The sequence below is a fragment of the Saccoglossus kowalevskii genome, chromosome 8, assembly GCF_978046115.1.
Source record: "Saccoglossus kowalevskii chromosome 8, keSacKowa6.1, whole genome shotgun sequence".
Classification (NCBI taxonomy): Eukaryota; Metazoa; Hemichordata; class Enteropneusta; family Harrimaniidae; genus Saccoglossus; species Saccoglossus kowalevskii.
The window spans coordinates 33,964,875-33,992,073 of NC_140648.1; the positions used below are offsets into that span (position 1 = coordinate 33,964,875).

The 27,199-nt window shown below is 33.1% G+C and overlaps 2 protein-coding genes across 2 annotated transcripts in view; one reads left to right on the forward strand and one right to left on the reverse strand.

Annotated features, from left to right (window-relative positions):
* Window positions 1-1,351: 1,351 nt before the first annotated feature.
* On the reverse strand, window positions 1,352-9,673 carry LOC100376948 (gamma-glutamyl hydrolase-like). The gene is made up of 8 exons (XM_085502522.1): window positions 9,251-9,673; window positions 7,209-7,371; window positions 6,766-6,850; window positions 6,083-6,221; window positions 4,783-4,889; window positions 2,663-2,756; window positions 2,371-2,508; window positions 1,352-1,991 (listed from the first exon to the last, which is right to left on the reverse strand). The coding sequence occupies exons 1-8, from the start codon at window positions 9,372-9,374 to the stop codon at window positions 1,867-1,869; spliced, it is 975 nt and encodes a 324-aa protein (XP_085358648.1). The 5' UTR covers window positions 9,375-9,673; the 3' UTR covers window positions 1,352-1,866.
* The window catches only part of LOC100377098 (FAD-dependent oxidoreductase domain-containing protein 2-like), a 68,005-nt gene continuing 50,419 nt past the window's right edge, over window positions 9,614-27,199 (forward strand). The window contains exon 1 of the mRNA XM_085502518.1: window positions 9,614-9,670. The gene's annotated coding sequence lies outside the window, so the exon portion shown is untranslated. The remainder of the gene's footprint in view (window positions 9,671-27,199) is intronic.

Consider the following 27,199-nt stretch of genomic DNA (forward strand, 5'->3'; position numbering starts at 1 on the left):
GGGTAAGTGTCACACGCAACGTAATATTACCGTAATTAGTATAGTACAGGTGTGATGGTTCAAATACCAAAATGGCAACAGTAACATAAAGACTTCCCTGGCGGCGATGATAACATACGAACACGGAGCCAACAGATGAGGTTTCAACTGGTACTGGTATTATTATACTCTGCAAACATCAAGTACAATAACTCGGTAAAACTCCAAACCTCCAATAACTAGATACTTAAACTCCAACACAATTCAACGAGATCTCCAATCTGAACTCAGTACTGAACAACTCCCCTGTATATACCCACACTGTCTATAAATAGACCATTACATCAGCATGCATAATGAGTCAGGAACTTACTGCCAATTTCTAGAATGTTCCATTACCTTCTATTGCCTCCTACAGTGTCCTATTACCTATTCAACCAGTTTCTAAACATTCTCAGTCACACGGAAGTGGTAAACAAGTCGTATGCGACAGTAAGATATATGGTAATGAAAGACATGCATGTAAATTTGTTTTTGGATTCAATGACATGCCCACAAAATGAAAATCATTTTCTTCCAACTAAAAGTATGCCCTCTTGTGTTTAACATGTGAAATGTTTATTAAAAGGTAACATTTCTACTTTATCCAAACAACCAAAATGTGACAAAAGATACTCCCCCAAATGTACAACCCTTCTCAGATGAAGATTCTTTTTTGAAACCAGTGAATTACATGATCCATTTCTGCCAGGATTAATGAGTTTTATGTGTTGAAAAAAGCTATTAAAATGAAATTAAACCCATTCACTCAAAAAAGGGGACCCAATCTCCCACGCAGATTTCTGTTTCTAAGAATATATCTCTGCAACCATGTGATCTTATACTTCTCGTTGATTGGTCAACACATCACAGTGGTACTACTTTTGAAGATAACATTGCCATGCAGGTGTTTGATTTTCAAACCTGGCAAAAGCATATGCGATGTTTGTAGATTCTGGCTGCTATTATAGCGAGAAGCTCACTTTCAAAGTAACAGCATTATTTTGTGATGAAATTATTTTTGTTTGTAAATTGTAACTATTTCACGCTTGCGAAACAAATCAGTATCAACTATCGATAACATGTATTAAAGCCTGTTTACCAGTGAGAAGAAATCTACCGTACTCGATAGGCCTCTAATAACAAAACACGCCAAGAATACGCGTAGTAGTGTGTCTTGGTGGTGTAAGGTGGCAGAGATAATTACAGTGTTCTAACCACAAGGCACTCTGGGAAGGAGAATGGAGGGGACATACTGGTCGATTATAGCTTTTCTATGCAAGCTCCTCACCACCTAAACCACTTTACACATCTATATGCACATGGCTTCATATTCATGTCTATACACAGATTTATTTCTTTCACCAAAATTATTATCTTCATAGACAACATTCCATATTTACAGACTCCAATAATACCGGTATGTATCTTATCAATTGAAAAAATACATTGTCATCCAATTTGAAAATGTAAAAGTCTATAAGATGACATATTACGTTGTATCCATTTAAGAGCGAAACATGGACTTAATTATTCTAAGATTAATTCTGAGAGTACCGGTATAGTGCATTCAGGTTATGTCAATAATACATTTTTTGTTACCGCCTTGGTAATTTGTTCTCAAAATGATAAACTTAAGTTTTATTAAACTGAGTATATGCTTTTATATGTTTCATCAAAGTTTAATGTTAAAAAACAATTGTTAGCAAATGAACCACTTAAAATGGGCCAAACAAACATTGTGCAATTCAGAAAGTTATTTCATATAGGTACTTCAATGAGAATTTCAAATCAGAAACCAATTCATGCTCGGCACAATAGGAATTAAGATGCATATGAGGGCGCTATTCAATCTGAGAGAAAATAGCACTGTTGGAAGTTAGTATTTTTTCCTGTATAAATTGGGGTGTAGCTATAACTCAATGCTGCCAATTCTTCTGCTGTACTGGAAAACTTGTGAGAACTTTTACGAGCTGAAAGTAATGATACAGAAAACGTTAATGACAGTGGCTTCATAATTACCTTTGGAATGTTACTGTTATTTTGTGTTCAAAATGGTTCCCATACGACATAAACAACATAACATTTTACTTCAAAATAGCAACTGGTGTCATAAGACATTCCTAATTATTAGCCATAATTTGGGGTTAAACAGTAAATTAAACAGAAACATTTAGGCCCTTTGTCTGAAATGGCTGAACGAAATAGGACAATCTGAATTTAAAATACCAGCCAATTGCTGATAACCTGGGTATATCTAAATCACTGAACATGTATAAAATAGGTTAGATAGTGATTGTTTTGTTTTTTTATATCCCCATGCTTCACTTTTCATAAAGTAAGAATTCTAACCTTCTTCCACAAAAAAATTTGCAAGATATTCAGAAATTAACACGGCATCTTCAGAATGATTTACGTTCTGTGTTCTCATCCACTCAAAGTTGTTCTTTTCTGGATGCCACTGAACACCATAAAATGGGTATTTATATGCTGATAAAAAAAAAACAATGTGTTACATAAATCTTATTACATAGATATCATTACAAACATTGGACATTGCTATCATCACACATGTACTGTGTTTTCTAGAAGGAATATCTGAATAAAGAAGCATTTTTGTGATTTATAGATTATGAAAACACACCTTCCATAATGGATATAAACTCCAAACCATCTTCATCTTTGCTTGTTGATATAATTTGATAGAAATTTCTCAATTTCTCATTCTTCGTGTAATTCTATGTAGGGATATTAGAACCAGAATTAATCTGTTGTGAATTAAGCCACCAATGCCCTAATATAAAAATGTGCCAAATCTCTGCAGTGGTAGCTTTTACAAATACCAGGAATTCACCGGTAACCATTATATATTTCAGTTCATTTCAAATATTAAACTGTATTTTCCATATAATAATATTTATAGTGCACTTATCCTTGAATGAGCTGTAAGAGCTACCATCACAAAAGTATGATACATACATAGGACTATATTGAGGTTACAATTATATTGGTAAATACCGATAATACTGTTATTCATTAAATATGTTTGAGCTCAGTTTTGAACTAATATTGATCTAAAATGACTTTGTGGTACAAAATGAACAGATATTGTGTAAAATGTTCGTGCCATATATGCATATGCAAACTGCTTCTTGACAACTGGTAAATAAATTGTTGGTCAACCACAAATTTATTTTTCAGCTATTTGTATGTTATAATTACTGGTATCAATTACCATATGTCATATGTTCTATGACATATCATCATGTGTTTACTTATATGGTAGCACGAGGGAATTTCAGCTCAGTATTGAAAGGAATAAAAATTATGAATGAAATTGTTAGCTCCGCTGTCATTGAAGATGACCGAGCGAGTGACTTCTTCTCCCAAATCGCAAGTTACCGGTAGATCACCTGCTATGTAATGAACAGCTACCTGTCAGATATTTTTATTTCATGACATCACATATAAATCTCCAGTTTTAGGGAATATTTTTGTCATTTTTGGTCAAAAAAGATTTTTTCAACAACTCTCCAATTCCATTGAAATTTGGCATGCATGTTCTTGATATAGACTCTGACTTAGTAATTTCATGAACCCATGTAAAAAAGCCCATTTTTAGTAAATATTTTTGTTTTTTTCATTTGCTCATTTTTGCATATTTTTTACTTCTTCTCTAAAATCGCCTGCCAGATCACTTTGAGATTCATAATGTAGATACATGGACGGGTCTATTTTTGTGAAAGTTATGAATTTTTTTGTGAATATTTCTTTTATTTTTCTCACACATAGATATGGGCTTTGTAGCATACATTGACTGTAATAGACAAGTGCATTCAAGGGTTCTGAACTACCAGGGCCAATGTTTTTCAAAAATGTGGAATTTCATATCAAGGTCATTTCAATTTTTATTTGTTTTGCTGCTATTAGGCAACTGTAACAGTTGAAAGGTACCAGTAGTCTTTTCAGTACACATTGTGTTGGGTACTGAACTACCTGGGCCAATGTTTTTAAAAAATGTAGAATTTCAGGTCTAGGTCATTTCAATGTTTATATGTTTTGCTTCTTTAGACAAATATGTTGAAATTGATGTCAAGCCCCCCCCCCCCATATCTTTAGGGTTGGGTCAAGGTCACATGTTCATTGTGTGTGTGTAGAGAGGCTATGTGATATTGCATGTCAGGAAGGACCCCTCCCCCAATTATTTATGTTACACCAAGAGTATTTCAATGTCATTTGCTCATTGCTTGTGAAAACTTGGTATGTGATAGGGGATGGGATCAAAATGTTTTCGGTAACGTCCCAGGTTATTTCAAGGTCACTCAATCATTGCTGTTAGAGATCGCCAGCTATTCATACCACAGATACCTGGGATGGTTGCACCATTTTTTTCCTAATATAACATGTACATCCTCTCGTCCGTCAGCATTTTGTTCATAGCTTGTGTGTGCGTCTTGTGCGAGATTTGATGAATCAAAGTGTTTCTTCTATTCTTCATGGTCACAGCTGGGTCATTTCAGGTCTACTCGTTTGTAAATCTACAATATTACGCAATTATTTGATGTGATCAACATCACTCCACCTTACGTTTCTAACTTACAGTGGAGCTCTTTCGACCGAAAGATCGCTTGTTTGAATATTTCTTGATTACTGGGAGCAATCAAACTGGGACCATAAACAAATTATTTCAAAACTTCTCTAGAATTCAAACTCTCATATAAATCTGATTAGTCAAAAAAAATGGAGATATATATTTTAACTAACCTGAGGAGTTAGTCCAAATCTGTGGTGATTATAAGTGATGTTTTGATTTGCCAGAATATTCACCATCTTGTCAGGCATCAACCGAAACAGACGACTTGATCTGAAATCTGACCAACACAAGCAATTTGAGTGCATGTGTATAATCTTCCTTCATCAATCTTTGATAGACTGCATGGTTTGAAATTTTAGCCAAATGCAGTAGGATATTGACAGCCTGTTGGAAGTTATAAGATGACAGAACAACTCACCCTAGAGGCCAAACTTGATCTTATACACTCAAATTCCTTTCTTTTATGAAAAAAGCGAATGTACATGACCCCCAAAATGAATGATTTGTTTATAGTCAGAGTGCTCATGCCTTTTATTTGGTTCAAGTATTGTAAAAATGAGAGAAAAAAGGATGAAAGATCCATGGACAAGAACCAACACTTTTTTTTTTCTAGCTTTAAATATATTGCATTTTACAGAAACCATATTCCATGTTTTAGAGAGGAATGACTCAATCTTCCTAACAATCAACATATCAATCAAATGCAAGCACCTGCACACCTATAACCAAGGTTCTTCTGAAGTTGCATTGCATCCATTAGCGAATGAATCAAATTCAAACTGAACCCTTTATTCTCTATTTGATTTGATCACCTTCCATACAGTTTTAATGAAAAACGGATAAAATATATTTAAAGCCAATGTAATCTACATATTTTAGAAATGATTATCCCCTCCAGAATATACTAAAATTGACTGACATGTATGTATCACACTGCTAATCTAAAAATGCCAATATTTTAATCAATGGATGACTTATATATTTTCCCAATATGCTATGTACATGTACATTAACTAATTGTTGCCATGGCAATGAAAGTGCGACCACCCCTTTATTGATGACATTGCAAAAGAACCACTCAAAGTATATATTAAATCAGAGGATGTGATTCTGAAAACTAACAATGAATAAAAATTAATAGTTTAAGCTCCACTCAAGATGCTTTTTGAAATGCAAAAAAAAACTTGAAGATCAAGCTCCACTAATATCAGGGAAATTGATGCTAGTGTTTTTTTTGAATAAGAAAAAGCATTTCATGAAAATGAGAAAGATATTGTCTTGAAATAAACAAATCAGATAAAGCAAATCCCGAAGTACACATGTACCCACAAATATCAAATATCAATGCAATCTAGTTAATGTTGATGGTTGTACTGTACATATAGCTCGCTTCAGATAACTTTGACTATAAGAGCTAAAATGGTGATTAGCGGTATAGTTGTTATCTTGCCGGATACAAAGTCTACTAACCTTTTGTGAAATGGACTGGATATAATACATCGTGTGCATCGGTGTTTGCCAGTAAATTTTTGCCTGCAGTCACATAAGTCAGTAGTTCATGACCCAAACATGTTCCCCATAGCGGGAAGAAATCTCCACCATCATTGGCCTGCGAAGATAGCCATAGTGGATGTATAGTATTTGTTCTACTGTAAAATGACTAATTTTCACTGGGTTTAAATTTCACTGATTTACCATTTCAGGCATATTCAGTAGGTTTTAAATTCATGGTTTCGTCATTTAGATAATGTGTTCTATGCTAAATTTTACATATTCACTGTGTTTTAATTTAGCGCATTTTCCCAGTCAGCGAAATAAGCTAAATTAAAACCCAGTGAATAATTACCCCCTTTACAGTATTTAAAAAGCATCTCATTAACAAATTTGTTGTTACAGGATTATAAAAATGACTAACACAGTTCAGCAAAAAGATTAAAAAAAGTAATAAAGATTGAATAATTATTGAGAGCAAAGCCAGATTGGATTAAAAAATATTGAATAATTATTGAAAGCAAAGCCATGTTTCTCAATTTTTAAGTTCAGAGTTTAATACAATGGGCTGACAGAAATAGGAATAACAGTAGTGGCAATTCAATAGGTCACATGACTTAAAATGTTATTCTCAAATATAGCAGTAAGGAAGTGAAACATACCTTGATTGCTAGGTTATAGAGGATTTGACCAGCTGTACCATAGCTTGAATCATCTACATATTGAGTTCCTCCGGGGAATAAAATCCTGTGTTTTATAAAAATTAAATTAAACTATACGATGAATATATATAGTCACATCAGATGTTACATGATCAGAATAGCCTCATCCATCTGATGAGCCTGTGACCCTAGGATAAGGGTGAATTTTCAAAATCTCAGTTGTAACGTACACTATCAGTGAGTCTACCAACGTTTTTTTTTTTGGAGGGGTGAGGGTGGTACAACAAATTACAATTCTATAGTTAGTTCCATAATATAAAACTAACTCGATCACTGTCTCTCTTTCATATCTTTATGATATTAAAAACAAGAATTAATTTGTTTCCATAGTTTGATGAACAATATCAGGGGATATTATATGAATAGTTGAGGTGTCAACATACCCATTGATGGAATTGAACAAATTTGTATAATAATCATTTGTTTGATTGACAGGTATAAGTACAGCCCTAGCACCACCGGATTCCAAGAATTTCACATAGGATGCTGCTATGTATGACGGTCCATATTTAGCGAGCTGGTCATATGACTTTTGTGACAAAATACCTGTTGAGAGCAGACAAAACAATTGAATCTAATAGTTATGCTTAAGGTATGAATATATATAAATAAATATTCAGAAATCTGTATACTTTGGTATAAGCACATTCAAGTATTAAATTGAAACATATCTCACCTTTAAGAACATTTATATTTGTCAAGCTTCAAAAACCTATCCTAGAGTGAAATCTACAGCTTTTTCATTTATAAAATAATTGAGATCATGTTTACACCTCAATGGTTCGATGATTTTCATCCAGATTTTTAAAATATTAATAAATTAAATTATGCTTATTTGTTAAGTTTTTAAATGCATACTTTTAATGTTTTGGTCAAACAACAGTATGCACATTTGGATGTACATGTAATGTATTTTATTTATTGGCTCATTGTAACCTTTTTACCACCAGTTTTCTCTTTTCATCACAAGTTCACTAAATACGATGATAGTTTATAGTCTGCACTTTCCTTCAGAAAATTGGGACAAAAATAGCCAAATTTTTGAGTAAAAACTAAAAATTTACTCAAATTTTGTCTGTTGGCTCCAAAATTACGGTTCATTTTTCCAGTAATATTGAAGAATATCAGAAAGAAAAAGCAGACAAATTTGGGCGAGAAAGTCTGGTGGTGAAAAAGATAATAATGAGTCCACTAAGCTCAAAGCAGCTTAAGATACTTATAAGTTTATTATGTTTGTGTTTTAATTTTGATAATTTCTTTTGAAATTATAATAATACTCATTTAAGTTCATTTAACCCTCTTTTTTATATATATTAATATATATTTAAGGAAGAAATGCTAACAAAATCATAATATATTTGCAAAAAAAAAATGATAGTGTTCATGGTTCAATATATAACTACCTTTCCAAACTCTATAAATCTATTTGTATAGAAACATTACCAGTAAACTTAGTAGAGGTGTATATTAATTGGACAGTGTCTGTCTGTATGGTGAAGATATGTACATGGCAGTATAGGCAAACAGGCAATACGTTTGGGAATGATGATCACCTTCTTTTAACTAGATTCACTGAGTGATTAAGGGCAACAACTAAATTGTTATTAATTTAACGTAAACAAAAATAATCTATATAATCTATAATGACTATAAGCCAGTATACAAATGATTTAAAGTCATTTTGAATCACTTTTGAAAATGTGTGTATAGTATGTAAGAATCACAGTGAACATTTTTGTAGGAGTGCTTATTGCAAAATTGTGTTGCATGTTTTTTGTTATTTTGAATACAGAAATAATTTTGTTTATTCAAGTGAACATTCCCATGTGTTTATTGTGTTTAATCCCATGTTCATATGTTTTAATGATGAGCACAATTAGAACTCATGCAGAATGTAATCTACATTGTGTATAAGAGTTGGATATGCTTATCTTATAATAATAATAATAATAATAATAATAATAATAATAATAATAATAATAATAATAATAATAATAATAAGCCAAACTGATGAATATTTATACAGAATATTTGAAATCATAAATTACAATAACTGACATATTTTATTTCTGTCAACCAGCGGAAAATTTGTGTTTGTGTTTATATTTTTTACAAAATATTATTACATTTTTAATACCATTTTTAGATTTGTCTTGCTCAGTTTGCCATCATAATTGAACGTTTTACCAGTAAGAGCAATATATAATGCCATTTTCGATTGGACTGAAGTAAAAAGTAAGATAGGATATTTTATTTGAAACTCATACAACACAAGTTCATACCATGGACCTGTTAGTACGTCCAAGTTCATCCTAAAGTTCAATCCGATTAAAATCTGCAGTAGTAAGTAGTGGGTGGAGTATCTAATCGTCGTAGAAACGAGTAAAAATAATGAACGAAACGTTCAACCAACTCTATAAAATACCTATTATTGGTCTTGTGGTTTGCGCTTCTATTGATTCAGTGAACACGACACACACAACTGCAACACACACAAGACATTTATAGTTGGAAATCGGCGACATACGACATCCCCGTGTTGGAATCATGATTTCGCGTATCGTCGGTCGAATATTGCAACGTCATGTGATCAAGTGTCAGGTGATACTCAGAGGTCAGTAAAAGGTCATTGAAAACTAAAAGTTATTTTTTTTATGGTGACATTTGAATGTTGAAGTTTTAAAAAATTACTTTCAAGTCGAAAAATGGTATATTTTTTTTTAGTTATTGAAAAAAAGTTTTGTAATGCTGTATTATTTCGACCGATCGCACAAGTGTTCGCACCTTGACAGTCAGAAGGACCAGACGAACATAATGGCGTCCTTAGGCGGAAGTATGTGCAGTGGTAGGTAACAATTAGCTGTGTTGTTTTCATATATTATGACCGCTCAGTTAGGATATTTTTATTTGATGATTTATATATCGTAGCTGTTAAACGTGCATTGTGGTTAGCAGTGTAAATGTTGCGCTCACTTTCAACTGTTGTGTTGATCAGACGAGCGCAACTACTGTACGTCAAGGTTTGCCGAACAGGGACCGAGCGTTGCCAGGCCTAATCACAAATAAGAACAGACAATAGTTTTCGGATCTCTCCCCCACGCGCTAATCAACGTTCGACGACGATATGGAAACTTTTTCACTGACTTCCTGTTTCAGTCCTACTCCTTTTGGGTGATCGCCTGTCCGCATGCTACGTCCAATCCCGGCCCGCAAAAAACACAGTCCATGCACGGAGTTCCTCAAGGCTAACTTTCATCTCAGCTGTCTATACTATAAAAAAAAAAAATTGATTTGCTATGCTGGTGTACTATGTTCAGACATGACACCAGTTTTGTTCACCAAGTCAAACAAGCATTGTCAAAGCAAGGTCACATTGCTTGTAACCCTAAAAAGAGAATTCATTGGAAAATTAATTACCGGTAGTGTTTTTTTTAGGGCCAACTCTAGCTTCTTGATCATCACCCTGGTTCAACCCCTCACTCCAAAGAAATGATTGTTTACTGGATCATTAAAATTTGATATTTTTGACCATCTATGTAAGTGTATGGGCTTCTAATGGAGAAAATAGGGTATGCAGAATTGCTGTTTATTCAAAAGTTGCTTTCATTTAGTTTTGAGTTAATATAAAACAAACAATCAACACAGTTTGCACTGGGCTGGAACAATGTTTAGGGGTACATTTAAGGATTTAATTCACTATGACAAGGAAACATTTGCATGTTTGCATTAGGCTAAATTAACTCTGATTCAAAGTGATCGATATAGAAATTTTTACTACTAATAATAATTTGAAACTGAATGCTTTGTCAGCTGCTTTAGGGTTGGCGACATGAAGTCTGGGTGTGTCTTGAATGTATCAGAACAAACTTTATTGTAGCAATTAAAACAACTTCAATAACATTCAAAGCAATTGCTGTACATTAACTAGCAATGTTCCTAATAACTTACAGCAGTGCAGCAACATTCACATAAACAATATCGTTCAAAGAAAGACAGAAACGATAGTAAAAACACTTAGAAACATTATTTTCTTGACAAAGCTCTTTGAGCCTAAACATCAGTTTGATTGAAATAGAATCACATGAGTAGATGTTGTCCTTACTTAGTAGCATCAAATAGCATGACAAACTTTGTGCATTACTGGTGTCTTCTCTTACTACTTAATGATTGCAAGCAGTAAAAGATGTATAATGATAAGGTTATCATGAGAGTACCGCAAAGTATGCCCTCAGGTGGTACAGGATTGCATCAACCCTGGCTTTACATCAGTAGGAACAATCAATATATTCTTACGATATTCTCATAATAATTTTATTGCATATTTATCATTATAAAGCAGTAGACAAATTTACTTATGGCATTTAAAATTAAATCAATAAATAAAATTGTTCTCATAATCACTGTATCAGTTTTTAGACACCTCTAATATAATAATGTACCAGTAATGGTAATTTGTATGCAGAAAGCATTTAGGCAGCCTTCACATGATTATCACTTGAAGTGTTGCTCAGTTTCAGAAATCTTCAAGATGTATCGTGATTAGGTTGATTTACTAAAAATACTTTGCATGAACAGCAATTGACACAGATCAAATGCTGCCAAACGTGCACAGATGATAAAAGATCTTTTCAACCTCATTTGGATTGAGTTCTTAAAATTTGTCACTTTTGAGTGATTTTTTTTAACATTAAGGAAATTTACTTCTGTACAAACCCCTTACAAAACCTCAATCGTTATTATAAAATCTATTTTCTTTACTTGATTGATGAATCAAACAACTCATGAATAATAAATTAGATATGCATAGATTGAGATGCTGAATTGTTTAATCTCAATACACTGAGTTAGAAAAACATCAAGTTACAAAAATGACAACGCCCATATTAATTATAGAAACCATGTCCACTTTTGCAAAACCATGCAACATACTGTACTAGATTTTGTTAATGTTCACATTAAGCAAGTAAAACTTTAATTAACAGACAATCCATCATTGAGTTATAAAAGCGTAATATAGATTTTTTGTTATATAACTTCCACATTTAGTAACTCAAACATAGTTAGTTTGGTTGGTGTTGTAACTCATATTTTCTGTCCAAAAAAAACATTGTGTTATAATTTTGGGGAGGGTTTGCCAAAGTGAGCATGGTTTCTAAAATATGTACAGTAATTCAATGTTTTTGTTACTTCAACAATTCAGCATCTCACAGTTGATGCATATAGTTGTTCAGTATGATTCCACACACACAGATACACTGTATGGTATAGCTTTTGATAACTATTATCTATGAATTCAAAACTTATAAATTTATGAATGACATATTCCAGAAATTCATGGAATGGAGGGTACTACCAGTAACTAAGTCAATCCAATTGTCTTGCTTGAATTTCAATGACACTAATTTCAAATACAAACAGTTTCTTCAAATATATGCAAATATAAACATGCCTTTGTTGACTTATTATCTAATGTCCTTTGTTTAATTACTGCCTTCAAATTTATTGCATTACTGAGAGTTTTATCCCCCCCCCCCCCATTGAACTCAAATGCACTGCCTCTGCTCAATTCATACCAGTGGTGAGATTGCTTGACTTACTAACTCCAGGAACTGACACATATCGTGTTTCACAGTAATAAATGCTACTTGTTGTAATTGCCATGATACAAGTTGATTGATATCTGCCTGTTTGTGTTTTGTGTTTCAGCTGTTTGTTTTTGTTTCATGCAAATGTGTTCTTTTCATCTTTTCCCATGATGCTATGTACAAAACAGTACAAACATACTGCAAGGGTTCATTATTTGAATGATGAGATTAGAATTCCATCATGTTCAATGTTTGTTGAATAGTGTACCATAAACTAATCTTGCTAAATTTACGAGTCCGAAAATCATGCAATTGTCGGTCATGTTTTGGTAGTTTCTGATAATGTAAATGTTCCAACAGTTACTAATAATATCAGTGTTGTGACAATTGCTGATTATCATATGTCAGTGTTCTGACAGTTCCTGGTAATATCAGTGTCCTGACAGTTCCTGGTAATATCAGTGTCCTGACAGTTCCTGGTAATATCAGTGTTCTGACAGTTCCTGGTAATATCAGTGTCCTGACAGTTCCTGATAATATAAATATTCTGACTGTTTCTGATAATATCAGTGTTCTGACAATCCTGGTAATATCAGTGCTTTGACAATTCCTGGTAATGTCAGTGTTCTGATAGTTCCTGGAAATATCAGTGTTCTGACTGTTCATGATAATATTAGTGTTCTGACTGTTTCTGATAATATCAGTGTTCTGACTGTTCATGATAATATCAGTGTTCTGACAGTTTCTGGAAATATCAGTGTTCTTACAGTTCCTGATAATATCAGTATTCTGATAGTTCCTGGTAATATCAGTGTTCTGACAGTTCCTGGTAAGATCAGTATTCTGACAGTTTCTGGTAATATCGGTGTTCTGACAGTTCCTGAAAATATCAGTGTTCTAACAGTTCCTGGTAATATCAGTATTCTGACAGTTCCTGGTAATATCGGTGTTCTGACAGATCCTGATAATATTAGTGTCCTGAGAGTTCCTGGTAATGTCAGCATTCTGATAGTTCCTGGAAATATCAGTGTTCTGACAGTTCCTGGAAATATCAGTGTTTTTACAGTTCCTGATAATATCAGTATTCTGGTAGTTCCTGGTAATATCAGTGTTTTTACAGTTCCTGGTAATATCAGTATTCTGGTAGTTCCTGGTAATATCAGTGTTCTTACAGTTCCTGGTAATATCAGTGTTCTGACAGTTCCTGGTAATATCAGTATTCTGACAGTTTCTAGTAATATCTGTGTTCTGACAGTTCCTGAAAATATCAGTGTTCTAACAGTTCCTGGTAATATCAGTATTCTGACAGTTCCTGGTAATATCTGTGTTCTGACAGTTCCTGATAATATCAGTGTCCTGAGAGTTCCTGGTAATATCAGTGCTCTGACAATTCCTGGTAATGTCAGCATTCTGATAGTTCCTAGAAATATCAGTGTTCTGACTGTTCATGATAATATCATTGTTCTGACTGTTTTTGATAATATCAGTGTTCTGACAGTTCCTGATAATATCAGTGTCATGACAGTTCTTGGTAATATCAATGCTCTGACAATTCCTGGTAATGTCAGCATTCTGATAGTTCTGGAAATATCAGTGTTCTTATAGGTTCCTGATAATATCAGTAATCTGATAGTTCCTGGTAATATCAGTGTTCTGACTGTTTTTGATAATATCAGTGTTCTGACAGGTTCCTGATAATGTTAGTGTCCTGATAGTTCCTGGTAATATCAGTGTACTGACTGTTTTTGATAATATCAGTGTTCTGACAGTTTCGATGATATCAGTATTCTGACAGTTCCTGGTAATATCAGTGTTCTGACAGTTCATGGTAATATCAGTGTTCTGAGTGTTCCTGGTAATATCAGTATTCTGACAGTTCCTGGTAATATCAGTGTCCTGACAGTTCCTGGTAATATTAGTGTACTGACTGTTTTTCATAATATCAGTGTTCTGACAGTTCCTGATAATATCAGTGTCATGACAGTTCTTGGTAATATCAGTGTTCTGACAGTTCCTGATAATATCAGTATCCTGAGAGTTCCTGGTTATATTAGTGTTCTGACTGTTTTTGATAATATCACTGTTCTGACTGTTTTTGATAATATCAGTGTTCTGTTCCTGATAATATTAAGATTCTGACAGTAATTAATGTCAGTATTCTGACATCAGTGTTCTGACAATTCCTGCGTTCTGCTACAACCTACATGTTGAACATTATGCAGAGTATGTGTGTATAGCTAGAGTGATGTTTGTTCATGCAAGTTGATTATTTCCTGAGCCTTCAGTGCAATTTATTACAATCTACCTTGCCAAGAAGGAGACTACCGGTACAATTATTTTGAAAACACTCCTGGGTGTTTGAAACCTTACTGCCTCAAAAGCCATAGTTGATACAGTATAATTAGTATGCAGTACATGTAAAACAATGACAAATATACTGTAATAGTGACACAGTGCTTCCATTAACTACAGGGCTAACCAAGTAAATTGAATTTTTAACATCTGTGTGTGAGTCTGTTTTTTGCGACTTGATTTTAGCTTTGTTAGTAGTTTAATACAGAGCCAGTGAATCTTTGTCAACTCTATCAACCTGCAAGGTGTTGAATGTTTGATAAGATTAATCTGTGCCAATTTACCTTGAGCTGTATTGCTTCAACTGATGAAAGCAATGATGTAATGATGTAAAGGTAATGATGAAATTGTGGAGAATTGCTATGGCTTAATTTTTGCGAGCATTACTGGAATTACTTGGAATTAGTTATTACTATTTTCACTGAAGGAATGATTCAGTGAAAATAAAATCCAGCAAATATATCTTATATTTTACATTCAACTCATCAAAAATCAGTGACATACATTCCATACAAAACATCCAAAAAGTTTTTCACTGAAATTTATTTCCAGCTAAAATAAAGTATTTTACAGTAACTGATTTCTGAGAAAATATATTACCCGTAGATGTATTCCTAGTTGCATGGTTTTCAAAAATCTGAAAAATCAAAAAATGTCACACTAATCTTTACACCAGAATTTGCAAGATCTCTGCACCAGAATTTGCATGATCTCTACACCAGAATTTGCAAGATCTCTATTTGCAAGTTAAAGGATGGTGGTCACCGTGCATGTGCATGTTAAATTTCATGAAAACAAACAATGTATTGTTCACATTACAGTAAGTCCCATATTGAACAGGCCATGGAAGGCTGACCACTGTGCTTTAATCAAGGCAAACATATTTTCAAATATTTGTTCACAAATTAATATGTAAACTGAAATATTATTAAAACAAAAACTTAAATGTCTATTTTTTAAGAACCAAGGAAACTAGCTATACATTAATTTGAATGTACTATATTTGTTTGTTCAACAAAACAATACATAGAAAAATATTTCAAAATAATTGTGCATCAGAAAGTTTTCAAAAGGCAAGCATGGAGTCTAGTTTTACAAGTCCACATTATAGCATTGTCTAGTAGAGTGAGAATCAGATAAAGTGTGACTAGAAATGATAGATTGTTTCCTATCTACTAAGTCAAGATGTAATCTATCCAAAGTCATTAATGTGTGATAATGTGTCACATGTAGTAGACCAGGTAATGTAAAAGTACCCTGCAGTGTGGTTCTGATCTGTACTCATGCAGATAAACAGCATCTTGACTTTTACATCAAAACCTCAATCCAGATATTGATACATTGATTTGGTTTTCTTTCATTTTTAATAATAATAATAATAACTTACAATAAACAAATAAATCATTTTTAATACCGGTAACATCATGGTAAATAGAACAGAACACAATAAAAAAAATACACATGAAAAACAATTTGGTTTTCCTACATATTTCACAGTGCTATAAATTATTATAATTATACATATGGTGTCAGTAATTTTGTTCATTTGTATCTTTATATCTTCTTGCAAAACAAGTCTTAGATGATTTTATTTTATATCTATGTGCATTTAACAAAAATGCATTGTGATTTCAGTAAAATATGGTTTTTCCTGCGATTCAATAGAGAAAAAAACATGACAATGTCACTGATACAAGTGAGCTGGCATGACTGCAAAAAAAAAAAATTGAAAATAACCCTAACAGAAATTACGAGATTAGTAATTAGTGTCCGAATGTAAACAGTATGAAGCGAATATGGGCTACAATGGAATTGAATAGAATAAAAGAATAGAATAGAACAGAATATGATAGAATAGAATAGAATAGATAATTTTTAATTTGTGTTTATGCTGTTCTATGCTAGAATAGAGGAGAATATTTGACACATACATAAACAAAGGCATTGAGTAAAATTACAGTAAACATAATCACAATAAAAAAAATAAAAACTCAGACTAAAACAGTATGTCACATGGTACATGAGTGATTCGAGAGCTAAAAGTAATTTTAACTAAAGTGATTTCCATTATATTTTATATAGCTCATTAAATTTATTTCCCGTAACCCCCAAACTATAATTTAAATCCCTCATTTCTCATCAAATGTAATGTATTTTATCATTCTGTCTCATTTTTAACATCCGCCCACATCTTACTCATCTCCAGGGGATTTTGAAAGTAGATAGATTTGCAAATTACTGTATTCTTGTCTGGGAATTCTTTTTTCAAAATGTTATGGAAGATCGCATCAAAATTGATGAATTTGCATCCAAATGTAGTGAACATGTGAATCTGATTAAATCTACATCTATCAATTAACTAGATATAGGTCAGCAGCCTATCACAAGTTGTGTTACATACAGCTTTCTAGTAAAACATTCCCTAATTGGTTTGTAAATCCCATCAGATCTGTATCTGTATATAAAAGGACAGGGTGTTAATAATTTGTTTTGAATTTGTTAACTCAAGTATTTGTACATGTTATTATTAAATATTAGTATATATCTGTCGTAATTTTACCATATAGGAAACGTGAATTCCAAATATGAGGTTTGACCAGACTCCACACAAAGGGGTTCGCTAAATCCGTTCTAAATGTTTTGGATTTCGGCATTCCCATGTTGTATACCTTGGAGAAAAGATGTATAATAATAAGGTTATTACGAGGATACTGCAAAGTATACACTCAGACAGTAGGTGATAGAAATGTTCTTTATTGAGCTATCTAGAAGAATTAGCATATCATAGCTAGTGGCTTTTGTACTACGTACATGATGTTTCAGGTTAGACCATCAATAATCATAATATTAGTATGCAGTGCTTTAGTATAATGTTCACAAACTACATTTAAATAAGAACATTTTATGAGAATGTTTACAAATTCTGAAGGGTCAATGCACGTGTACTGCATTGATACATGTTGTAATAAATGTTCAAAGATATTTATAGCTTACTGGTATATTCCATTTTTAAATCAAAACTTGGTTTCATTCTTTTGTTGACAGAACTTAATTGCTAAAAATTTTAAGTATGAGAAATTTCATATCTATAGACACTTTGTGGCAGTGGGTTTTAAATCCGAAAAAAGTTGAGTTTATTACAACCAGATTGATGTCATGGCCTCGTAGTCATACTAGGAGTTCTTGAAAAAGGTGTAAATATGGTGGCCACTGGATTCATAGATATAGGCAATGTTTCGATTGACCATATATTTTGTACTTTTTCAATCAAGCAATAATAGTTTACCATATCAAGACCATATCAAATGTCATCAGAATATACATAAAACCTTATCAGACTTTATCTTTTGTATGCTTTACCAACCTGCATATTTCTAACAATGTATACAGGTAAATATAATCATATAAGATAGGTATATGTAGACCATATTCTAACACTACACACCATGGTGAAAAAATACCAATCAAAGAATAAAAACCTGTATTGTTGCTTCATCGACCTGAACAAATGCTTTGATACAGTGTGGAGAACTGGTCTGCTATACAAATTACAAAGGAACAACATTAATGGCCACATATACAAGATAATCAAAAGCATGTACAGCAACATTATTTTCCATGTAAAACTGAAAGACAAAATTACATCAACCTTTAAGACTGATAATGGAGTAAAGCAAGGATGTCCACTCAGTCCAACATTTTTTAGCATTTTTATCAATGACTTGGTCGAATTGTTAAATGTCAAGCCTACTATTTGCGGACGATATTGTACTCACCTCAACATCGAAGACTGGTCTGCAGTCATCACTTGACAACCTTTATAACTACACCAATCAAAAATCCTAAGCTTGAACTGAAGTTCGAGCTCCTGTGGCCAAATTCACAATCACGTTCTTATTTCCGTTCATCTGTCCTACTTCCTATGTGGGCCCTCATAGACAACACATGTTTTGTATAAACGACACATTAGATTTGAGTTCCGGTAAATTTTATTTTTTCGTCAAATCTTTGCCTGCGAATACCGAAATTTAGTTAAATAGTAAGCTGACCTCTTCTACGTCATGCCAGGGTAGGTGCCAATAACGGCATATCACGGCCAAACCGGCGATCGCTGATTGAATTTGGCATGCGTTGCGTTGTTTTCATTTGTGTTGTTAGGGGATAGTTAAATTGTGGCAGGTTGAAAGTTAACGACATTTTGTCCCCTGCTACAGTGTTTCCTTCACAAATACTTGTGTAATACTCAACACCAATTTAGTCGTTACTGAGTAATTTTGACCCATGTTTTTTTCCCACTTGAGTTGTTTTTAAAAAAAAATTTCGTCCCGCACCTTGCTTTGTAATAACAGTCAAACTCATTCGAGAACGTCCAATCATATCTAATTAAATATTCATGTGTAGTAATCTCTCGTTAAACCCGTCAAGTGTTATTTGTTGACCAAATAGTCGGCAGAAGTCATGGTAACAATAGCATCAAAGGGAGTTCACTCTCCTTCTTTTTTTAGCTCCATGAGTGAACTAACATTCTGTAACAGCACTGTAACGTTTTTTGGGAAAGTCCAGGATTATTGAAGGAACCCGTTTTTGACTGAGCTGCTTTCGTGTTTTGACGCCTGATTGACACCTCCAACACATATTCATTCTATTTTTTTTTTTTTTGAATTTCATATTTTGAATTTTGTTCCATTTTGAAGTTAGTCATTTGTGAACTAAACAGTTTGCTATTAGCATTCAACAATTTACAAAATAACTTTTCATCAGTGTTGTGGAGTAGAGCTTTGAGTGCCGATCACAATGTCAAAAATAACAATGAATAAACTAGTTCAGTTTAGACATGGCCATACATGGACACAGTTTTTTATTAACGGGACAAGCTGGAACTGGCTAGACTAAAACACTGATTGAACTAATCAGGAATTTGAGGAAGACCAAAAGAGTTCAAGTTACTGCTAGCACAGGCATGGCTGCAAGTCAGTCGAGCTCCTGCGGTTTGGATCGCGCGATTTCTTTTGTTTTCAATTCGTTGTACGCCTAGAAACATGGCAACGTTGTTTTTGGTGAATATATAACTTGTTCTGTTCCAATAAAGGATTTTGATATGCATAACAATTCCTTAATGAACCATTTCATGTACTCTATAAAATTTAACAATGCCTGTATGCCACTAGCCCAAGATGGACTCCCTGTTCAACCTGTTGTTGAATGGTCGCGTCACTGTACGTAAAAACACACTCTTGAACTTGACAATTTTAAAGTTCAGATCATTAAGCAAATAGATGGAAATACCAGTTGCATAAATCATGAAGATTGATGACTCGATTGGTGACCGGGATAGCTGCATTTAGTGTTCTTTTCTAGCTATGCAATATAAAATCATATCGATGCTGTGGGCGGCGAAGGGTGACAGATTGTTTTGGTTCAACGGCTCTCAAGGCATGGGCTACTAACATTTCCTGACTTTTTTTTTTACTATTCTGACGTGTTCTGGGCTGTATATAACAGTCAGACACTGACAAGTAAGTAAGTACTAGTAAACAGTCCGGGACATAGTCAATACAAGCCGGTAGCAACAAGCAACATGTTTTTGGCCGTTTCCACGGTAGGACATGAACGTGAAGCTAACGTCAGTTTATAACTAAATAGGCCCTGTATACGATGTTCACAAAAAGCATTCAGTCTTTAGAAATCACTTTATTTTATTACTAGGACGTATTCTGCTGTTACATTTCCAACCCTTTTGCGATAGTATTTTCTAGAATGAAGGCAGTATTTACAGTTCATTCAAAGTTCAAAGTTGCGTTGGGATTACGTTGATACAGTTGTAACAATGTCGGCGTAGCCAAAGTAGCCAAAATAAAAAGCATGATCATCTGAGCCAAAATAAAAAGTATGATCATCTGAACACTGCTATTACAAAACTGGTAGGAGGTAATACATTTGGGGCGAAAGTATTCAAAAATCAGTTTTTACCTTGCCCGTACCATCAAAGATGGAAGGGAAAGGTATATTAAGGTAAAAATTTTGTCCGGCGTTGTCGTCGTCGTCGTCGTCGTCGTTAATAATTGTTATTGTGTGCATAATAACTTTACTAATTCTATTTCAAACTTTATCAAACTTGGTCACCTTATTCATCAGTATAAAGTCTTCCCTGAGTTTGAACAACAGATGTCCTGTATGAAAATATCATGCAAAAATTGAGAAAATCTATAAAATATTTTGACTGTTTCTACTTGACTGATCACTGGTGATACACATCAAAGGTCACTGATCTCAGTGGAAATATGCATTGTTGTATGTGTTCAATGAAGCAAATGATTTATCTTGTAATAATATCCTTGGTAATGTATCTCAGAATTCCATACTGGGTTTCAAAACCAACTCATGGAGAGATTGCACAGTCTGATACACATTTGCAAACCTACCAATAAAATCTTTACAGAAAACAAGATGTCAGAAAATCAATATAAGCACTGCTATGAACTGGGTGCCAAACTTTGATCAAGATCTGAAGCTAATAGAAAATCTGTTTAGTCAAAAGTTATCAAATCAAAAACAATACATAAAAAATACATTAAAAGCAAAACATTTCATCCACATTTTAAAAAGAAAATTATTCTAAAATATATGTATTCTGTATTTGACAAACAGTTCATTTGACAAATGAAAACTCACAGGAATATGTTTCAGCTATTAGAACAGAATGATAGAGTTTTTATAATACTAGTTTAAAAACGCACTTCAGAGATTGCAGTGTTTGAAGATGTAGTTTCTCAGGAGGCAACAGTACTGTTGACTTCTCCCTCCACTGGACACCAACTATTTAAGTTTATTTGCATACAAAGCAGAGCTTGCAACATTATAGCTATTCATAAAGAGTGTTTTTTTTACTTTTCATATAATACAGTAGTCACACAATGAGGCAGTTCATATTTGTCTCAGTGAATCATTAATTTTTGACAGACACCTGTACAAAATACTTGGATAAAAGCCAGCTAAGATTTTATGTTATCTTGCATGTTTTATGAATCTATTCACGTCTAAATGCAAAACTTTTTTTTTTGCGATGAGGCATTTATTTTTATACTAAAATATCTGAATTACTTTGAATAAAACTGGAAATTATGTCCCTTAAAATAATTAAACAAATAAGGCACCAATGTTTTTGTAAGATATTTACATCTTTAAAGGACATTTGGTAGACTGATTCCCCACTGTTGGTTCAACCCCAAAACTTGTTTGTATTCAAAATTAATTATGACAATGCATATTTATATTGAAACAAAATATGTTAAAGGGAATTATATTATATAACAAAGGGCAAGGTCACCAGAGTTCAACTATGTTTGGCTGTTGCAATGGCAGTGGTGGGCCAGGATTTTTTTTCAATTAGTGACGGCACGACCTACCTGTGAAGTATGAACAAAATCAGCCAAGCCAAAAAAATCACAGAGGAGTTAAAAGCCGTTGCTGGTGAAAAGTTACCCCAACTTTGGGGTCAAATTTCTCGGTAATGAAAAAAGTTATCAAAAATTCAAATAGTAACTTTGTGCCCACACTCAAGCTGAGTAGAATGAGCTATGTCTGAGGTGTTTTATCCCAAATTTGTAGGAGGAGATACATTTGGCATGAAGCTATCCAAAATATACCATTTTTAGCTCCGCTGTCGACTTTGTCGAGCGGAGCTTATCATATGAGTGATTGTTCGTCGTCGTCGTCGTCGTCGTCGTCGTCCGTCGTCTGTCGTCCGTGTCAATGTTTTACTTTTTCGACTTCTTCTTGAAAACTACAAGCCTGAATGCTTTGATACTTGGTGTATATGTACCTTGGGTAGACCTCTCTTAGGTTTGTTCATTTCATGTTGATATCTTCAATTCTCTAATTTTGGTGAATATTTTTGTCATTTTTGGTAAAAAGTGATATTTTCGACTTGTTGTTAAAAACCGCAAGTGCAATTACTTTGATATTACATATATAGGTACTACATGTGGACCTCTCTCAGATTTGTTCATTTTGTAATGATATCTTTAATTCTCTAATTTTGGTGAATATTTTTGTCATTTTTGGTAAAAAGTGATATTTTCCACTGCTTGTTGAAAACCACAAGTCTGATTGTATTGATACTATACATATTTTTCATTTTCTAATGATATCTTCTGTTCTTTAATTGAAATGTGCATTGGTAACAGCGGAGCTATCTCAGCCGACAGGCTGCTTGTTTATTCTCAGAATGAAAAAGCTTTACATTGTCTACTTATAATGACATCCACAGATAACTGAAATGATTGAATATATAATGGCATTAGGAGAACATGTTCAAAAGATATTGTTTTACTGTAAAATACTTTATCTTTCGCTTGGAATTTATTTTCGCTGAAAGAATGATTCAGTGAAAATAAAATCAGTGAATATAACTTTTCAGTGAAAATAAATTCCATAGAAAATACCAATAAAGTTCTTTCAGCGAAAATTAATTCCAGCTATTTAATTTATTTTTAATTCCTATTTCTTGAAATTTCTTAAAATGTTGTATGTGCTCAACTGAATCTGTACGACATTTTTTAAAGAATCGCTCTTCCACAGACATTTTTGATCGTTGTCTGCCTTTTTCAATATCTAAATTGTGATCACTAAGCTGAAATTTACTCACAATTCTCCAAAGGCTGAAGTTTTTTATTTCAGTTAAGTATGTTTCTATTTTCAATTGTGATTTAAACAATTTATATGTTCACATTATATTGCCATTTTTATCATTTTTACAGTGAGGAGAATTTAAGCCTTCTTTCCATAAATTTTTATATTCTTGAGTTTGATCAATGTTATTCACATTATGATTTAATTTTATTGTTTTATTGTGGCCCATTATATTTTCTATATGTTTTACCCAGCTAGAATTACTTTTAACTGCTTCATCAAGAGCACATTTAAGTATATGGCTATCATTAACATATAGCTTTGTAATGCATTGTGTATTTACTCAGTATTGTGTAGTTATATAACACAAATTTTATGGGAGTGATGAGTTGCTTCAAGGTCAAGGTATAATATGGTTGATCAATTCAAATCTTCGTATACCCTGCAGCATAACAGGTTCCTAGCAAACAAGGTTCTAAATTACAAAGAAAACGACTCATTACAAAATATGATTTTTAATGAATGTGTGTTGAGAAGATATGAAAATTAGTTATTACAAGATTACTATTTAATATGTAGTAATTGTTCATGTTTAAAAAAAAAATGCTTCATTTACTTTTGAAAATTAGCGGAAAATCATGGCCTACAAAATAAACAGAAACCAGAAATTGATCATTATTACTCATGATTGAGCAATTGGCCATGGATAAGTCAGTTCAACCTTAAATAACTTGTTAAATACATCTATACTCAGGTATGAGCATGACTGCACGTACAAACAGTGTTGAAATCATAATTTTTTTTATAAAATCACAGCCATAAATCAATACCAAGCTAATATCTCAATTGAAAAAATTACCGGTACTGCAAAATTGGTAAGCAAAACTGGAGACAAAATGTTAGGTGTTGCACGACACATCGGAAGATTCTGTATTCACATTCATTGACCGTGGCAAACACTTAATATACATAATTATTCCTCACAACAACAACAATAACAGAAACCAGAGTTTTGGCAGAAAAGAAGAATAGTTTTATTCAAGGTATCAGATTAGGTAGACAAAAAAATCTAGATAGAAGTACTGTAAAATAAACACTCGAAAGCAAGAACACGAATAAAACCAAAAGCACAAACACTAACCTCATGAATAAAACTTAGTTGCCAGGTATGATATCTGTAAAATGTTTACAATGAACAGACTCAAGTGATAAATTTAACAAAAATAGCAAAGTGATTTCACACAAATAATACACAAAATGACAAAATAAACAAAATTATGAGGAAGGGTAGGGACAATTCAAAACTAAATTAAACGACTGACTTGCTGGAAACAAAGGATGTAACTACAAAACTGACGTATGCGCAAACACACAAGTAAATGGCGTGAATAATTAAACTTTTTGAAATGAATACAAAATTACAAAATATTTTATTATTTACAAACATGTCATTGATCACCTACTACATGTTTAAAAGTCTTCAGCAGTACTATACAGCATATAGCATCTCCTGAGATGTATCTGTGAAAACTGACGCTTACACAGTGTTAACAGTGGTAGAGGGTTCAGACCTATGTAGCTCAACCTCACCAATTGAATGTTGATATAAATATTCCAAATTTATGCCACTGTCTTTGTTTATATATTCAAGACCTCTACTCTTTAAATACACACAAAAGGTTTGTTGCAAATTTAACATATACCATTGATGACGCAGCATAATAGTTAATTATCCCCAGAAATCCTTGAGATGTCAGACCAGCATATAAAATATACCCAGGTATATCACAAATTGGATGCAATCAAGTTCCATTAAGAAATCTATGATAGTCATCAATTTATCAATTGGTGGTGGTCTGTTATAATCAATGGTTTGAGCAGTTATCAGTTGTCTGGCGGTCAGTTAATTGTGTTGTGTAGTGGTTATAGGTAATCAGTGGTCAGACTGGTGGTCAGTTGTCTTGTGGTCAGTTATAATCAATGGTTTGAGCAGTTATCAGTTGTCTGGTGGTCAGTTCACTGTGTTGTGTAGTGGTTATAGGTAATCAGTTGTCAGACTGGTGGTCAGTTGTCTGGTGGTCAGTTGTCTAGTGGTTAGTTCACTGTGTTATGTAGTGGTTATAGGTAATTAATGGTCAGACTGGTGGTCATACTCGTAGTCAGTTGTTAGGTGGTCAGTTAATTGTGTTGTGTAGTTGTTATAGTTAATCAGTGGTCAAACTGGTGGCTACATTTTGTATGCAGTTGTTCAGTACTTTAATAGTTATTCAGTGGTCATTCTGGTAGTCAGTTAATTAATGGTCAGAATGGTGCATGGTTATCGTTAAACCGTGCCTTTGACTATATGAAAGTAAAGATGGTGAACAGATTTCAGTATGCAAATTGCACATACTCCATGATGATAATCCTGCAAAACTACTGTTTTTTGGTGATCACAACTGTACATTGAATACATGTATTTTATTTTTCTGCCCTACACAATCATACTCAGTATGTAGGATATGACACTAGTACATACATGTAGTTGGGTAAATTTAAGCACAATTCTTGTCCTAATAGTCGGCTACAATTAAAGCATATTCAACTCTTACTTCATACAAAGGCAAACAATATGGTGCATGTAATGATAATAATTTTCTGTATTTCTATATAGCAATAAAAAAAACAGAAAAAAAAACAATGAAATGGAATTATTAAACTATTAAAGAAGGCAATGTACATAAATTCACCTACAGATTTAATGTAATGTTAGCACACAGAAATAACACTCAGTAACTAACGTTTCTATATACAAAGTAAGCAATGAGTGGGCCATTCAATTAAATTGTATTCCTTATTATTAGTGCATTAATTAGTGGTCAGACTAATGGTCAAATAAACAATAGTCAGAATGGTTTAAAGAGCTGTATTCTATCATAATGCTACAGATATGTGGTTCATTCATTTTAGTGTAATCTTCACTTTGGGAGGGCTGTGTAATTCTCAAATAATAATTTTTGATGATGAGGGTGCAGGACTCATTGTGCTCTAGGTCACTGTACATCTTTTCAGTTTTTTTTTTTCTTTTGCTAATTGCAAGTGCATGTGTTTCTCAAACCTATGCCTGTAATACCCTGTATTTGCAAGACTGGAAAAATTTCTGATTTATGCTGCTAAGTGAACAGCTGGCCTTGTGCAAACAGACAGACTTCATGCTAGATTCAAATTGAATGTCAATAAGATATGAGTGTTCTATGCTGTGGTTTGTATGACTCTTAATTAATTAATTAATTTATAAATAAATAATTATAATTACACATACATGTACATGACCAAATATTTAAAAATAACTTACTGTAATTTTCTTAACTAAATGAAAGTAATTATCTAAATAAAATCATGAATGTAAAAAAAATATAATTACAAAGAAATGCTTTGATCATATAGTTAAAAGATGATATCAGAATTCAGACATGTCCCTCTTTCAACAGTAAAGCCCTCCTCCTTGCAAAATGGTTTGTTCCACCTTGTTTTGAGGCTGTAATTATGTGTATTTAACAGCCACACATATCTTATTTCCCCCCTCTAATGTGATCATATGATTACATGCAAGTCTCTCTATACCCATATATCACATTTACCTAATCTGATATCCGTTTTTGCCTGTGTGTGTATATATAAATGATTCTGCTTTTATACTATCTGTGATACTGTTTATTTGCCTGCATTGTTCAACTTACCTGTCCTCCCCCACCGATCATGGTGGTATAATCTAATCTTTCTGGTGTTTAGTTCAGTCAGAATCTCTACCCTAATTTTGCTGTTTA

Excerpts from the sequence above, each read along its gene's own strand:
- LOC100376948 (XM_085502522.1), bottom strand. The coding sequence starts at position 9,374 with ATGATTCCAACACGGGGATGTCGTATGTCGCCGATTTCCAACTATAAA. Across the intron at positions 2,509-2,662 it reads GTTTATATCCATTATGGAAG|CATATAAATACCCATTTTAT; the intron begins GTGTGTTTTCAT and ends TTTTTTTATCAG. Across the intron at positions 1,992-2,370 it reads AAATTTTTTTGTGGAAGAAG|CTCGTAAAAGTTCTCACAAG; the intron begins GTTAGAATTCTT and ends CATTACTTTCAG.